The following is an 18,381-nucleotide window of genomic DNA, read 5'->3' on the forward strand; positions in this document are numbered from 1 at the left end:
GGTCTACAAAAATTTTAATATCAAAAACAATAAAAATACTATAGAAGCTTTTTCAAAATATTTTAGTCTAAAATATTTTGGACGTTTTTTTTTCCAAAACAAATTGCAGCTATTAGCAAAAAAAATTTTTTTAATTTTTTTAAAACTCTTAATAACAATTTATTTTAAAAGGTCAAAACAGCAACCTTGGTCATTTCAGGCAGTCATTGACCGCACATTATTTTGTGCGCTGCACATATACACATATATACATACATATACATATATATACATACATATACATATATATACATACATATATATAAATACATATATATACATATAGACACATTTATATAATATAGACACACATATATATATATATACACACACATATATATAGAAATATATATGCATACTTATACAGTCAGGATCAAAAGTTTGGAGCATTGCGTAAAAAAACATAATTTTCATTAAATTATTCATTTATCATATCAAAATATGTTAGTAACCATGACAACTGACAAAAAAAAAACACATAAAAATTAGTTTAGTTCAAGAATAACTTTAAAATATTAGTAAATCTTTGCTTATCAATTTAATACTTGGTATGGTGTCCTTGAGCTTTTAAGCAGTTAGCTAAATTAGTAGGCATTGAGTGAATAATTTTTCTCATATTTTCAGGAGTCATAAGTTGAATCCATACTCTTTTAATTTTCTCTTGTAGATCATTGGAAGATGACGATATCAGTTTCTGCACTGCATTTTTAAGATTTCAGCAATTTTCAATTGGATTGAAGTCTGGTGAATTACCAGGCCAAATGCCAATAACATTTATCCGGTTCTCATGTAACCACCTGCTAACAGACATGGCTCTGTGACAGGGTGCTCCACCATGCTTAAATTTGTAGGTATTTGCGCCATTCATGAATATTTTAAGTTTTTCTTGAAATATTCAAGGTTAACGTGACTTTTTATTGTGGTGTTAGGAGACATAAACCATAAATCACCCCTTTGATGGGCTGTAATGGTAACCTATAACGTGATTATAGGGCAATGTTTTACAGTCGAAAGCAAATATTGGGAGATGTATCACTGGCAAGGTGGGCGTCTAACTCTTGTAGAACGACAACTAAATTGTTTGATTAATGATTCATCACTAAATACTACATCCTTCCAATCTTCCGCTGACCAGTTCTTGTATTTCTGAAAAAATACCGTACGGTTTTTTAGATTTTTTGAGAAAGGCAAGTTTTTTTTTACTGGAACATAGTACTTTAAATAAAATTGTTTGCACTAACATCTTATAATTGTTACAACACTTGGTGCAACACCAGTAGAAAACACTTCTGTTAAAATTTCAGAAGCACAGGCAAACAGATACACCTTGGCATAGCAATGAATGCGGTTATCTGCCCTTTGAGCAGTCACCTTTTGTCGCTCAGTTCAGGCTTTGCTTTTAAAATCACCAGTTTCATGATATCATTTTAAGCTATGTGTTACATTAAAAAGTGCAGCAATAGCAATCAATAGTGTGAATCCTAGTCACATAGAATATGATAATATATAAACATCAATACCTCCCTGTACATTAACATACCCCATAGAGATGGTATAAAAGCTATCAAACACCTTTTTAATGACACACTACATAACCCAATTCACCACCTATAGCATAAAATAAACATGTAAACTTAAAAAAATATATACAAAAAGTATTATATTCAAGATAAAAAAGTATAAAAAGTATCGAGCAATCTGTGCAATTGATTGGTTTTTCCTATAATTAATGTTTTAAATTTAAAAAAAAAAAAGCTCTGTCTAAGACAAATTTAGTGGTTTAAAACATAAGTTACCCAAGTATGCAACATGATTATTCAAAATTTTGAATGTAAAAAAAATTGTTTAAGGCAAGTATTTCTGCTAATTTTAAAAATATTTCAAACTTTTAATCATGACTAGATATACACATACATATAAACGTAAATATAGGGGAGAACAGAAATGGTTTTATATTTTATTAATTTTTCATAAGTTTACAAAATCATGCTTAATCTCTTTCCCTCTGTGTGTGTGTGTGTGTGTGTGTGTGTGTGTGTGTGTGTGTGTGTGTGTGTGTGTGTGTGTGTGTATATATATATATATATATATATATATTTATATATATATATAAATATATAAATATATATACATATATATATATATTTATATATATACATATATATATATTTATATATATATAAACATTTATATATATATATAAATATATATATATATATATAAATATATATATATAAACAGATATATACAAATATATAAATATAAATATACAAATTTATAAATATATATATAAATATATATATAATTATACACATATAAATATAAATATACAAATATATAAATATATATTTGTATAATATATATATATATATATATACAAATATATAAATATAAATATACAAATTTATAAACATATACAGCTGCGGACAAAACTACGTGAACGATTGCAAATAGTTTTTTTTTATGAAATTTTCAATGTCTTAAAATAAGTTTATAGTTTAATACTATATATGGTTGGATAGAGCGTTTTTTGCTCTATAAGACTGTGTAAAGTGTATTCTCTAATAATTTGTTTAAAATTAAACATATCTAAATGTTCAAAAAGCATCAAATATTTTGCGCGACAAAACCACGTGAACGATTATACAAACGTAAAAGAATAATTTTACTAACATCAACAAATAATAGATTCTAAAAAAAAAAAAAACATTAATATTTAGTTGCATAGCCTTTAGAATCGATAACGGCCTTGCACCGTCTTGGCATAGATTCTACAAGAGTTTCTAGTAACTATTTTGGTAATGCCTCCCATTCATACTGTACAGCTCGAAAAAGTTCATCTGGTTTTTGAAATTTGCGACCTCCCAAGCGTCACTCAACTTCAATCCATAAATTTTCGATTGGATTTAAGTCGGGAGATTGGGCAGGCTACTTCAAAACCATTATGCTATTATTTATGAGCCAATTCTTTACAGTCAAAGCTATATGTTTAGGGTCATTATCATGTTGATAAACCCAATTGTGAGGCATTTTTTCTAAAGCGTGTGGCAACATTTGATTAGATAATATTTCCCTGTACTGTAGTTGGTCCATTATACCGTTTACACGGTACAACGGACCAATTCCAGCCCAGGAGAAACACCCCCAAACCATTATATTGCCACCCCCAAATTTTACAGTTCCTATTGTATACTCTTTTGCAAATCTTTTACCTACTGGACGCCTAACATAACCTCGACTGTCGCTGCAAACCATGTTAAATTTACTTTCATCCGACCACAAAACTGTTTTCCAATTTTCAACCGTCCAGTTTAAGTGATCTTTAGCGAACTGTAGGCGATCTTTGACGTGCCTGGGCTTAAGGAATGGTTTCTTTGCAGGTCTGCGCCCATAAAGACCTCCTTCGTTTAAACGCCTTTGAATCGTTCGTGTGCTTACGTTTTCCATGCCTGTTTGCAGACGAATTTCAGGGGCTGTCAAATGTGGATTCTCAAGAGATTTTTGCACAATTTTTCGATCAGTACTAAAAAATAAAATGTTAAACATTAAAATTAACCTTAACATTAATATTATTAAGATTAAATATTAAAAAAAATAAAATTAAAGGAATATTACCGCTTATCCGTAATACGTGGACGACCACCTTTCTTAACGATCTTTTTGCTCTTTTCTCGGTGTATAATTTTATGTATTCCACCTTTTGACATCTTCACATGAGCTGCAATTTGCCCAATGGACCATTTTTCTTCTTTGCGCAAACGCAAAACCAAGCTTTCAATTTTTGAATCAGTTTGACGAACCATTATAGTTTAATTTTTTTAATTCTTTGATGTTAAACAGAATAATCTTGAGAAATTTAAATGATTGTAAGTTCTTAGAATACCAAAACCACATGAACGATTTTTAAAAGCACTGATTTCGATGTGAATATAATATAATTTGCATCAAAAATGACGCTTTTATAAATCGTTCACATGGTTTTGTCGCTCAAAATTTTCGAAATTATTTTAACGTTTATACATGTATGATTTTATACGTATTATTAAAGAATACACTTTACACAATCTTATAGAGCAAAAAACGCTCTACCCAATCATATATAGTATTAGAGAAAAAACTTTTTTTAAGGTGTTGAAACTTTTGTTTCAAAAAACTATCTGCAATCGTTCACGTAGTTTTGTCCGCAACTGTATATAAATATACATATATAAATATAAATATACAAATATATATATATATATATATATATATATATATATATATATATATATATACAAATATATATATATATATATACAAATATATATATATATATATATATATATATATATACAAATATATATATATATATATATATATATATATATATATATATATATATATATATATATATATATATATATATATATATATATATATATATATATAACCCTTGGAATTAGGAAAATTGAGGTCGGCAATAATTTGCTGACCTCAAACACTTTTAGGCCAGCAGTTAGGTCGGCATTGCCAAATGCCGACCCTAATTCTGAGGGTTGTATATATATATATATATATATACATATATGGTACAATCACTGCCAATGGATATTTCCATTGGTAGTGACTTTTGGTGAAAAAATAAGAAAAGTAAAAATAAATGTTAACTTTAGTCTTAGACCTGAGTTAGTAATTGTTTTTTATAAAAGGCACAAATTTCGGAAAACAATATCAATGTTCGTTTCCCGCTATAACCAAACCAAAAAATCAGAGCAAGATTACATCCTAAACCATAATTGCTGGACATTGCTTGCCAGATGATGCAACATATCAGGGATTGAGTTAGGTGGTTGGCAAACATTGAATTAGTGTATTGCAAACTGCTTAACTTCCACTTTGTCCCTTTTGCACTTGTATTTTTTGTAAAATTGAGCAATCACAAATAATTTTTTGAAAAAGGCATTTAATGCATAACAGTAAGATAGATAATTAAAATCCCTCTGCAAAGTGTCATTGAACTAGAGTAAGAATTTGTAAGCCTGAAACCTGTTTGTCTGAAACCTGTTTGTGGAGTATCATGTCAGTTTTTGAAGTAGTAACTCTTGGTGTTCTACAGGTTTGTCTGTGTGTAAACAATTTTCTAAGTAAGGTAGGATGTTATTTCCACTTTTTCACAATGTTTAAACCAATAAAATAACAATGATTAGGCAGAATGGTATTTGGAAAAATCTATAAAACCATCCCTTTACTTGTTTTTCCCCATTTCAAGCACTTTAATAAAAAATTATCATTAAAAAAAAAATCTTAAAAAAGCCTTATAAAACCTCTTCACTTTTTTTTTTAAGTTTTTCAACTTTTTCTCTAGATCGTTTTGCTACAGCTGTTTGATTCTCGTTGTCCAACTGTCTCTAAAAATTTATTTTAAAATTTAAAACTTTTATTTTTTAAGCACTTTTTATAAAATAGTATAAACCACTAAAAAAAAAACCTTATTATTATCAATTTCCACTCCAACTTTCAATGCTACATCAATTAAAGCAGTCATTAACTTTAGACCTAAATGTTACAAAAAATGAATATATTTTGAACATGTGTGCTATTTTATGTATTCCTTTAACACTAACTACATCTAAGAAAAAATTAATATACATTTGACAAGGTGTCACAGGCTTATATATAAACGATATTTAAAATAATTTGTGTATCAAGCCTTCCTGGGAAGCGTGTGCGATTGAATACCTTGTTTGTCCACATTGGCAATTTATTTAGACACGCAGACCATGGCAGTTCCCAGCAAGCTGGGAATTATTGAAACTTTTGAAAATTTAATTTTTTTTAGTATTGGTTTATTTTTTCTACTGAGAAAAAAAAAACCAATACTAAAAAAAAATTTTTTATAAACTTTTCTATTCTTTTTTTTAGGGTGGTTGTTATTTTGAACTACAAAATTTGATACAAGTCAAGGAAAAAAACATATAATTTATAACAACAATTGTATGTTTTAGATACAATTTATTTTAGAACTATGAGAAACTTTGTTTATTCTTTTTCTTATGTTTATTCGTTTCCACATTTTTTAGCTTTTATAAATGCTTTTGCTATATTTGAGTTTTTTTTCTCAAAACTTAAGTCAGAAAAAAAAATTGCTATTTATTTGTAAAATATATTATTTGATTAAAAAATTTTGTAATAATGGAAGAAATTAAATAAAAGAATATTATGGTTTCTTTTATAAATGTATTTACAATATTTGTTCGCTGATGATACTACCATTTATTCTTGTCTTGGTAAGAAGTCAACACTCTCTCATTGCTTGGAGTGGGCATTTGAGCTTAAAAAGAATCTCACTTCTGCTGCAGCATGGGGTTCTCAGTGGCTGGTGAACTTTAATTCAAATAAAACTTAATTTTTTTCAGCCAATTGTTACCACAATAATTTAGATCTTCCTATATTTATGAATGGTAATGTACTTTATGAGTCATCTAACCTTCATCTTCTAGGATTATCTCTTACTTCCGATCTTTCTTGGAAACCATATATCAAATCAGTTGCAAAATTAGCATCTGCTAAGGTTGCATCTCTTTATCGAGCTCGACACTAATTCTACTCCGGATTCTATTCTTTATCTCTATAAATCTCAAATCCATCCTTGTATAGAATACTGTTGCCATATCTGGGGTGGATATTCTAATGATGCCTTTTCTCTTTTAGACAAGGTGCAAAAACACATTGTTAACATAGTTAAACCCGCCTTTGCAGCCAACCTCTAACTATTATCACATCGTTGTAATGTTGCTTCTCTTTCTATTTTCTACAAATACTATAATGGACACTGCTCTAAAGAGCTAGCGCCTCTTGTGCTATATACTAAAATTCATTCATGTGTTACTCGTCATTCAATTAAGTTTCATCCTTTTACTGTGACAGTTCCTAAGTGCTCCAAAAACTCATATTCATCTAGTTTTTTTCTTTGACCATCAGTTCTTTAGAACTTGCTTCCTTCTTCTTGCTTTTCTGATTCATTTAATTTGGGCAATATAATGAAATTATTTCCTTTATATTGCCCAATTATCAACATTAAGACAAAATACTAGAGATAATGAACATGATTGCTCTATTTGAAAAAATTTATTTAAAAACTTGTAAAAATGTTTTAAATAGACTTCTAAAAACTTCAATAAAAAAGTAAATTAATAATGCACTAGCCCACAAGCTTTTGGAGTGCGATAACAAAAGTTCATCGGAAAATAATCAGGTTTAAATGCACAATTTGGAAAATCCAACAAAAGTGTAAACTATTTCAACTGAAGTAGTGAAAGCAACCAAATATATTACTTATTATTTTTCTGTGTATTAACAAAAACAATAAAGTTTAGCAAAAACATTTGAAAAATAAATTTTGAAATTGTTCTTATTTCTATCGCAAATAATAAAGTATTTCCTAAATACACTGACACTGTAAAAGTTCCGAACAAATTGTATATCAAAAAATGCTTTTGTTTTCGTTATATTCTTATCTGCTTTTTCTTTGACTTTTATTAATTTTGTACAAATTATTAAAACACCTACTATGTAAAAATGTGGTCAAGTTGTGTAAATAAAATACTTTCAACATGGATGACTGCACACGCTTACTGGGAAGGCTTGCTGTATGTACATATTTTTAAAAAAATTGCACTTAAAGGTATTGCTAACTTCAACTAATATCTAACATCATAATCTAACATCATAATCTAAAATCAATTGCTAACTAAAACCTATTAACATTATAATCTTGAATTGTTTTGAACATAAACATCATTTATATTACAGCTGTAATTTTAATTTTATCTTTAGAAGAAGACATGTTATAGCAAAAAGAAACTTAATTACTAACATTTTAATTATGAAAACTCTATTATACTACATTTTTAGAGCAACCAAGCCCTGTTATAGCTGGATACTTTTTTAAGTAGATATACAGATTTAGGTACGTTTAAGTAGATATGGGAGTATTTTTGGTAGGTTTACAAAGTTAATTTAATTAAAAAAGTTTTCACATTGTTTTCTTACTTAGCTTTACATTATATTTTTCAATGAATTAATGTTTTTTTCATATCAGCAAGAGGATTAACTACATCTTCTGTAGTTTTTTCTTCCATATTTAAACAATTAAACTTTGTAAAAAATAAGGTATATTAGTATATTAGATAACAGCTATATCTTCAATAATTTGTGTAAAATAGAAGAAAGCTGTTAATAAAATAAAAGTAATTAAATACCATTGGCTTCTACTGCTACTGCATTTTGATTTTAACTTTAATTTTTTTAAATCAAAATTTATATTAATTAAATAACTATCATTTTTTTTAAACATTTTCCCCTCCCCCTTATGAGCGTTTGTACTTTAGATCTTATTTACTGACTTATTGGCTTCTACTGCTACTGCATTTTGATTTTAACTTTAATTTTTTTAAATCAAAATTTAATTATACACAAAACATTTTATACAATAGTATAATATGTTTGGTGGCCTGAAAAAAAAATTAAAATTTAATAATACATTTTTAAAATCCATACAGCTATTTAAAAAAAATAAACAAAAAATTTCAACAAATATTGGAGATCCTTGGTATTCCAAAAGTATTTTTCTTTTAAATTATTAGGTTTTTTAAAAAGTAACACAAGATTTGGTAAAAAGTATCAGGAGGTTTATTGTATCTAATTATACACAGTTATACTTTAAGTATTGTCCTCAATTAACTAAAAAATAAAGTATTTTTGAATAACCTGCAAATGTACTTGTATGTCTGAAAGCTCGTACTGGAGATGAAGATAATGTGACAATCCAATTGACAAGAACAACAATCATTTCATCATCATAAATAATACCATGCTGACACATATTCACCAGTTGTGTGATGAATAATGCAAAATGCCCCTTAAAAAATACAAAATTATGTCCATAAACTAATATTTAAATAGCATTCATACTAAGTATGTGATTGATATGATTTAATATACAGATTAGAAATTTTTCCCTTTCCATGAAACCTATAAGTATACAAATTAGCAACCCTCGGAATTAGGGTCAGCATTCGGCAATGCCGACCTAACTGCCTACCTGAAAGTATTTGAGATTGGCAAAAAATTGCCAACCTTGTTTCTATGTTTATGGTTAGACCTTTGTATCAAATAATTTTTGCCAACCTCAAAAAGATTGAGGTCGGCAAATTATTGCCGACCTAATTTTTCCTTATTCCGAGGGTTGAATTAGCAAATATATGTTCCACATCACATCATGTTGCCATTAATAAAATTATTTAAAAATTATATTAAAAAAAAAAAAATTTATTACTTTTTTTTATTACAGCATTTAAAAAGTCCAATAAATAAAAAAAAAATCGATAAATACTTAAATATTTAATTTTTTGTAACAATTTAAAAATTAACTTGGTTTAATACGTGTTTAATATAGTCAATATAACCCTGATTTGAACACTTATCATATTGTTTAGTTACAAAAAATAATTTTCAACAAATAATGCATGCCATACAATGCAAAAATCTCTATACGCTGTTAGAATACAGATATTGTTGAAAGTTTTTAGTTCCGAACATCAGAGATAAATGTAATAAAGCCACTAAAACTAGGCAACCAAAACAAACCTGATCAAAAAAATATTTAAGCCATTCATATACTTAGAAAAGCTTTAAGTCTTTCTTAAACTAATTGCTTTTACTCTACTATAAAAAATTTATTACAATTTAATTAATTTATTACAATTTAATTAATTTATTACAATTTAATTAATTTATTACAATTTAATTAAATTTACTAATAATATGTACTTTAAATCAATTACTGAAGTAATCAAATTTTTGACAAAAAAAACAAAATTATTTAAAAATTAATTTTTCATTAAACTTATACAAATACACTTAATAAAACAACATATTTTTTTGTTTGCCTAATTTTTAAGGAGAATGCCTTTCTTTTAAATGAAACAAAGCAATACAAAATTTACCAATTTAATATTCTAGTGCATATTTGACACACATAATTGCAATTGGAAAATCGCATTTTTGATTTGAAAATGATATATAATCGAGGTCTTTCTTTTAACATTTTTTATTCTACTTGAAGCTAAAAAATATTAAAAGAAAGTTTAAGGTAGGAGACTTTTCAAGTTAGGTTTATAGTAGCAGACTTTTACATTTAATTCATTGTACTTAGTATACATTGTATCTCTTGTAGCTGTTTTTTTTTAAACTTAAAGTAGTGGCAGGTGTTTTTTTGAGAAGTACAGTTTTCGGAAAAACCCTACTTATGTTACAAACCCTACCCTAATTTATATGAGCTGATAAATACTAGGACATAAATACTAGAAACCATTTTTAAGTATTCAGTGGATTTATTAATTTTTAAAATTACTATAGCTTAAAATTTGCAAAATAAAATATTAATAAAAAAATAAAGACCTTGAATTTTTTGAATTCTGGCCTATTTATAATCAAAGGATACTCTTCAGCTTGCTCACCAAAGTTTTCTGTTAAATGACGAATCACCATTACAGAATCTTCCTCGATCATAGAACGTTTAACCTGTGCTAAATAGACAACATAAGTATATCATGGAGTATAAGACTTGGGCTAAATAGAAATAAGCCAAATGTTAAAATGTCCTAAAAACTCAAACAACTTATGCTATATAGTTAATAACAATTTTACTAACTTTTTAACAACTATTACAAAGTAGTATCTTAGTTAAATAATGTATTTTTAAAAAGATAATATATAGTATTTATTTATAATTTAATTTTTCATCTCAAATATTTTTTACAAAATAAATGATCTATAACCACAGGTTAATCCTAAAACAGCTAAATTATTCTTTAAATTTGTATTTCATACAAAATTTTCCCTTTGAAACTGATATCTTGAGTCAAATTGAGAATCAAGGAGTATTTTATTTGATCAATTATATTACTTCATCATAAAAAATATTTTAAATAATTTAAAAAAAGTGCCATTGCACTTTTATTTGACGTATATATATATATATATATATATATATATATATATATATATATATATATATATATATATATATATATATATATATATATATTTATATATATATTATTGTAGAAATTATGTTAATATTTACAGTGCGTGCTTTTCAGAGTGCTCAATACAGTGTGTTGAATACTTTCATAAAGAAAAGATTGTTTATTTTTATAATTCCAATGAACTTTTAAAATTTGTATGCGAAATATGTATATACTTTTTTAAATTCTGATTTACTTCCAACAAGGCTGCAAGCAACCACTATTAAGTTGGGAGTTGCTAGAAAAAAAAGATAAGAGTTATAGAGAAAGTTCTAAAGGGTTAAAGTGCAGAGAAAAAAAATAGATGAATAAAAGTTTTTAGAGCATAAAGGAACAGATACACTAAAAGAATGAGACTTAGCGGAATGACAAGCCAAGCGAGAAGGAGTTTTAGTTAACGGAACTAGAGATAATAGCTCCTTTAATTTTAAATATAAGGGTTTAAAGCCTATCCTAAGATGAAATACTCATTGACCAAGCAGAGCCATTTAAACCTGGTGGTAATAATATGTATATATCTATATCTATATATATACATATTATTACTATTTCAATTACCCCAAGGCCATGAAGGTTCCCTTCTTAACAAATTAGCATAAATTGCGGTTATTAAACGCGGCCCTGGTTAAAAAAGAAAATTTATATATTGGTACTGACATATAAATTGTAATTTGTAATAATAGGCAAATAATGGGAAAAGTCTTGTTTTTTTAAAAGAAACAACCTTTGTAAACTAAATAAGAAATTCAAAAAAAAAAAAAAAATTTAGAAGGGGGCAAAAATACCTAACATACTACCTATAAATATCTATTTAATTTTGAGAAAAGACATTGTTTAAATTTGAGAAAAGACATTGTAGAATTCTAAATTTTTAGTTATAGACATTTAAAACTTTTGATACATAGATAAAGGTTTTGGTTTAGGTGGGCAATACTCTAGATATAAAAAAGAAATCTAACATGAAAAACTGCAAAATAATTTCAAAAGATACATTGATGATGGTTTTCTTCCTTTACTCAAATCTATAAATGTTAACTTGCTGTTAAATAGTCTTAGTTCATTACACCCCGATATTAAATATACAGAAAAACAATCATAAACTTCACATACCGAAACCACTCAGTACCAATTTTTAAAATTTTTTAGACAGGGTTATTCTACATAAGATATTAAAATAGATTTATTTTATAAACCTACAAATTCCCATGACTATCTAAACTATAAAAGTATGAACATACAAAAGATAATATACTTTTCAAGGCTCCAATTAACGCAAAAAAATCTAAACACAAAAAAAAAAACATTTTCTTCTCTCCCCCTCCTCCTTTGCACCTTTTTGCAGTAATGAGGGGGGCGGGGTTACTTTAGTATGAAATTGTATCTTTTGTACATTAATTTGTAATTGTTATTTTTTTAACATATTACCTCTCATATTTAAATACTATCTTATAATTTTCTCATTTGGTGGAGAGTAACTTACTGTTATAATTTACACTTTGAGTTATAATTTAAAGTTTTAGTTGTAGTATAGTGTAATGAGCGTGTTAATAAATAAATAACGTGTTTAATACTATTAAGATATTAATTTTAGTATTTTTTTTTACTTATCATGATACTTAAAAAAGTAAAAGTAAAAGAGTAAGATTAAAAATGCAAATATTACCACTTTATAACCACTTTAATTAGTCATAGAAAACTATTTAATATGTTCATGCTGACGTTAAATCATGTTTTATTTTTAAAGAGTACTTAATTGTTATTGTAAAAAGCGATAAAACGATATTAAAACAAACTGCAAAGTTGTTTTAACAATATAAAGAGCTTGTGTTAATGTAAAACAACTTTGTGACGCTTTATTGCTGTTTTATACAGTTTATAACCATAATAACATAAAAAGTGTTTAAAATAAAATGAAGTAAATAAGTAGAATTTTTCTAATTAATAAATTAAAACATCATCGTCATAAAACTTCAAATTTGTGCAAAAACATGCCATACAAGTCTATAATCTATAGACCAAGATTTAATTTTTGATGTTATAATTTAATTTTTTATTTTAAATTTTGCAATCACTGGTTTAATGATTGCAATAGAATATTTCTACTTTTAAAACTATTTTCAAGAAACAAAATATAATTAACTATTCAAAATCTTAACAATTTAAATAAAACTTTCTTCCTCACTTGCACTATGTTCTAAATCTGATATTATTACTGAAGCTAGAAATACGTTTAACTTTCAGCATTGATTCTCGCTATGCTAGGTATTACAGACTGGGTATAATGGCTGCTGAATTAAATTTTTAATTATTAAGCGTTAAAATTCTTTTAAATTTTTCCAATTTTCAAAATCACAAAATTATTTGAATAAGAGAAATTTTAAAGACTAAAATTCTTTTGTTCAAATAAATGTCTTTTTAAATAAAATTCCTAAAAACAACAATTGTGTATTTATAGAAAATGTTTAATCTTAATATCACTTTAGATAAAATAAAAAAAAAGATGGATTTTTTATTCTATTTTTTTAAATTCTATTCAAGATTTCTTGTTAAAATAATTTTTACTTAAAAGCTTATATTATGTGTTAACAACAAATAAGATATAAATAGATACATTTATATAGTTAATTTTTGTGAATATATTAAGTAATTTTAATAGTTGAGTAACTTACTTAGTAAGTTACTTTAGTAACGTAACTCTTTGTTTTAATTTAGCTTATAGGTAAATTTACTGTGATTTTTTTTTTTTTTTTATATAATTCACCTCCCCAAGGCCGAGAAGGCCACTACAGATGAGGAGGCTACTTGTGGTTATAAACCTCTCTCAACTCTTTAACTCCGAAACACGAACCTTGACGAACAAGGCCGCTGTGCGGAGAAACAAGTTGAGCGTGGTACTATTTACTAAACTAAATATAACTTTAAAACAATATTTTAGGCAGAGATTTAAAGTAATTTAAATTCAAAAGCGCTTTATGTTAAACAAAATCTTTGCGCAAGAGAGCAAAGATATAAATACTTCTATTCAAATAATAAATCTAGCATGAATAAAAAACCTCAGAAAAAATTTACGTTTTAAGAATGGTCATAAGAATAAGCTAAATTAGAAAAGAAAAAAAAACTAACAAAAAAACAACAACATAAAAACAAACAAATCGTGAAAATATTTTTTTAAGAAAAAACTAATCGCGAAGGTGTGAAAAGCAATGGTGATTTACAATCGCAATACGCTTAACTCGAAGCACATTATTTGTTTTGTTTCTAACCCAATAATAATGGAAACCAGACTTCAACAACTCAAACATTTTTTAGTGCAATTACACAGTAAAAATCATCAATAATGGAATTTGTAAAGATTAACTACAGTGACCAGTGACCCCAGAAAACAAAATAATACCTTTGTAACTACAAATTTTGCAAATATTAGTTTTGAAAATTTAATGAATAGTTTACTTGAAATTATGAAATTATCTGTCTTAGACAATAAACTAAAATCTGCGCCAACCAAAAAATATATTGATAACAATTAGTGCATCAAGTTTTAATAGAGAACCAGCTTTCTTAAAAAGTGAATGCAAGGTTTTATAAAATTAAAGTTCTACTGTACCTTTGTTATAAATAGTTTTTTTTTGTTATATAAATTTTAATTACCTCTATTTTAAACTTTTATAGGAAGTATTTTTTGTTAATTCACCTCCCAAAGGCTGAGAAGGCCACTACAGAAGAGGAGACTACTTAATTGTGGTTATAACCCTCTCATAACTCTATAACTCCAAAACACGAATCTTGACGAACAAGGTCGCTGCGCGGAGAAACAAGTTGATTGCGGTACTACCAGGGACGTGGTTGGGATTGAACTTGGAACCTCTCACTTATGAAGCAAGCGCTCTACCACTGCACCACTACCGCATTGAGTTCAACATTAAAGATTTCATCAATTCATCAAGTTTAACGTTAAAGATTTTTTATATAATTGTAAATTTTATAAACAGTGAAAGACTTTATATGAAAGGCCTTCTGGATTTTTTAAAAAAATAAATCATTTGACAATTAAATATAAAAACAACCAATATTTTTTGTTAATATCTGAATAAATAATTTGTTTTGGCAAATCTAATAAACTCTTAACTTATTTTCTAATGTTTATTTACATTTATGTTTTTATTTAAAGCACACAAACATATTCTATGATATGTTCTTTTGGTAAACTTTTAGAAGTCTTTTCCTAAAGGAAACCCTTACATAATTTATTCCATATGCTATAAAACATGCTCAAAAGCTTTTTAAATGTAATGATGACATTAAAAAACTGAAAAATCCAATATATTCCAATAAAAATCAATAAGGTTATTTTATTGAAATATATTGGAAGAAATTTTTATGACAAGAAAATGTGTGTGATGCAAAAAATGTGACGCAAAGAAAATAATAATAATAATTATTATTATTATAATACTAATAAAAAGAAAGCTTCTTTTTGTATATTTTGATAAGTAACTCTTTTTATTGTTTTAAAATTTTATCTAAATTTTCAGCTTAATTTTTAATGCAACTAATGATATAAGAATATTAAATCTTACCATTACAGCCAGTACAATTAACAATAAATTGTAAAAGTTCAACCATCGCATCTGATTTATTGTGATTGTAATTATCAATCCAATCATCTATGACACTCTAAAAACAAAAACAAAAAAAACTAATTTAAATAAAATATGCACATAAAATAAATAACACCAGACTTTCAAATTGTTTAACATCACCATAAGTAATAAAAATCAAACTTATTTTTACAGCTAATGCACTTTTTCCTCCTTTTACAATGTCAAATAAAGATGATTCATCAGATTGCATAGATGACTTCACTTTGTTTTTGATAGATTTTTTCTAAAGGAACAATTTGAATAGACAAATAAAAAAGATTTTATATTAGTGATACAATTCTATATTAGTGATAGCAATTATCTAAAAAGATTTATGATTGATAAATTCTTTTAGACTAAAATTAAATCTGACAGATATTGTATTACAGCTTCATAATTAGTGGATAAATATTTTATTTATTGAATACTAATTATTGAAGGTTATGATAATAACAGAGTTTATGGATTTAATAAACTGAAAAACTGAAGACCAGGAATTTTTTCAGATATCACAACGTGCGATCACTTATTTCAACCCTTGCAATACATACAATAACTATATAACTATATAAACAAATAGTTATATAGTAATAGGATTAGGAAAAACTTAGGGTTTTTATTTAAAAATACAAAAACACAGACTTTTGGATTTTTAAAACTAAATGTAATCTATAATAAGAGTGATCAATGTTCTTAAAAGAAATAAGCAGTAGTAAATTTATATATATATATATATATATATATATATATATATATATATATATATATATATATATATATATATATATATATATATATATATATATAATTGTCGGAATTAAGGGTTGTATATATATATATATATATATATATATATATATATATATATATATATATATATATATATATATATATATATATATATAAATATAAATATATACACAACCCTCAAAAATCTTATAGAGGTCGGCATCAGGTTGGCAAAAATTATTTGATACAAAGGTCTGACCATAAAACATAGAATGAGGTCAGCAATTTATTGCCGACCTCAAACACTTTCAGGTCCGCAGTTAAGTCGGCATTGCCGAATGCAGACGCTAATTCCGAGGGTTGTATATATATATATATATATATATATATATATATATATATATATATATATATATATATATATATATATATATATATGTATATATATATATATATATATATATATATATATATATATATATGTATATATATATATATATATATATATATATATATATATATGCATATAACTTTACTATAGCGTATTTAAATAAGCATTTGCTAACTTTTTTTGTTTATCTTGATCAATACGGCTTTTTCAGAAAAAGGAAAAAAATGAAGAATAATGAATGAAAAGATTGCTGCCCCATGCCAAACCCTCAGTTGATGTAGCAGCACTCCGCTGCAAGTTAGGCTATTTGTCAGTCGATGTATGTACTGAAGCCCTCGGTAGCAGGCTATTTCAGTATGATGTCAGACTGCTCACCTAAATCAGCAGTATAGAAATCCTTTTAATGTTTCAGATATCATAAGTAATAGCTCCTTGTACAAACACTCAGATAATAATATCTTGAAATATGGTTTCTGATATGATGATGACATCCTTAAAAATGGACTCTAACAGACATCCTTAAAAATGGTTTATAGTTTTCTATTCCACTAAAAAAACCTTAGACATATTGATATCTATTTTTCTTTCAAACAAATAAACCGCTCTCTTCAAATTTGAAAAACAACAAAGATTCAGGAATACTTAAAGCTAAGCTTCCTATCTAGCAAACTCATATTTACAACTATTGACCTTCAAAGGAAACTCTGAAAAAACATGGAAGACTGAAAAAAATTTCCAATATTTTGGATATTATTGTTTTAAAACCTGATAAAGGTAATGGCGTCATCATTTTAGATAAACAAATTATGTATTTATACATATTAGATAAAGATAACTATAATTAGATAAAGATAACGATATTATACGTATTATATAAAGTATATATACATATTAGATAAAGAAATTATAGTATTTATAAAACTATAATAAAACAAAATTTAAACAACTTAAGGAAGATGTTACCATAAATAGCAAAATTCAACTTTTTTTAAGAAAACTGAAAGCAAAAGGTTTTTTCAATGATTCTACATTAACAAAATTTATACTTCAAGATCTCATCCTGCTCGTATCTATGGTCTTCTCAAGATGTACAAATTAAAATCTTCTGAGATTACCATAAACTTCAGACCTATTGTATCATCTATTGGTACCTATAATAATCAGCTAATCAAATTTCTTAGAGATCTGTTATCTCCCCTAATATCCACTGAGTTTTGCACAAAATATTCATTTTCCTTTGTTAATATTTAACAAAATATACACTTTGTTTATTTTAAATAAAATACACTTGGTTAATTTTTATATAAATAGTAGACATGATTCTATTTCTTTTACTATGGAGCAAGAAATAAGTTCAAAATTATCTTAGACATTACATTACATAAATAAATTCTTTAGTCAGCACTATCATTTTTCACAAAAAGACCTATTCTAGTCTTCTATAATTTTACTTAATTTTTATACGAAGTTAGTCAAATGCTTAAAAAATGCAACTGCTAAATGCGATACAATT

The 18,381-nt window shown here is 26.1% G+C and overlaps 1 protein-coding gene across 5 annotated transcripts in view; it reads right to left on the reverse strand.

Moving 5' to 3' along the window:
• Positions 1–18,381, reverse strand: part of LOC100200525 (cohesin subunit SA-2) — a 104,429-nt gene that overhangs the window by 72,930 nt on the left and 13,118 nt on the right. For all 5 annotated transcript variants that reach the window (XM_065788485.1, XM_065788484.1, XM_065788486.1 and 2 more), the window contains exons 4-9: positions 15,900–15,992; positions 15,686–15,782; positions 10,480–10,607; positions 8,788–8,938; positions 5,507–5,574; positions 5,343–5,426 (exon numbers count right to left, since the gene is read on the reverse strand). In XM_065788485.1, the coding sequence (XP_065644557.1) occupies positions 5,343–5,426; positions 5,507–5,574; positions 8,788–8,938; positions 10,480–10,607; positions 15,686–15,782; positions 15,900–15,992 (621 nt within the window). The remainder of the gene's footprint in view (positions 1–5,342; positions 5,427–5,506; positions 5,575–8,787; positions 8,939–10,479; positions 10,608–15,685; positions 15,783–15,899; positions 15,993–18,381) is intronic.

Source organism: Hydra vulgaris, chromosome 01 (assembly GCF_038396675.1).
Source record: "Hydra vulgaris chromosome 01, alternate assembly HydraT2T_AEP".
Taxonomy (NCBI): domain Eukaryota; kingdom Metazoa; phylum Cnidaria; class Hydrozoa; order Anthoathecata; family Hydridae; genus Hydra; species Hydra vulgaris.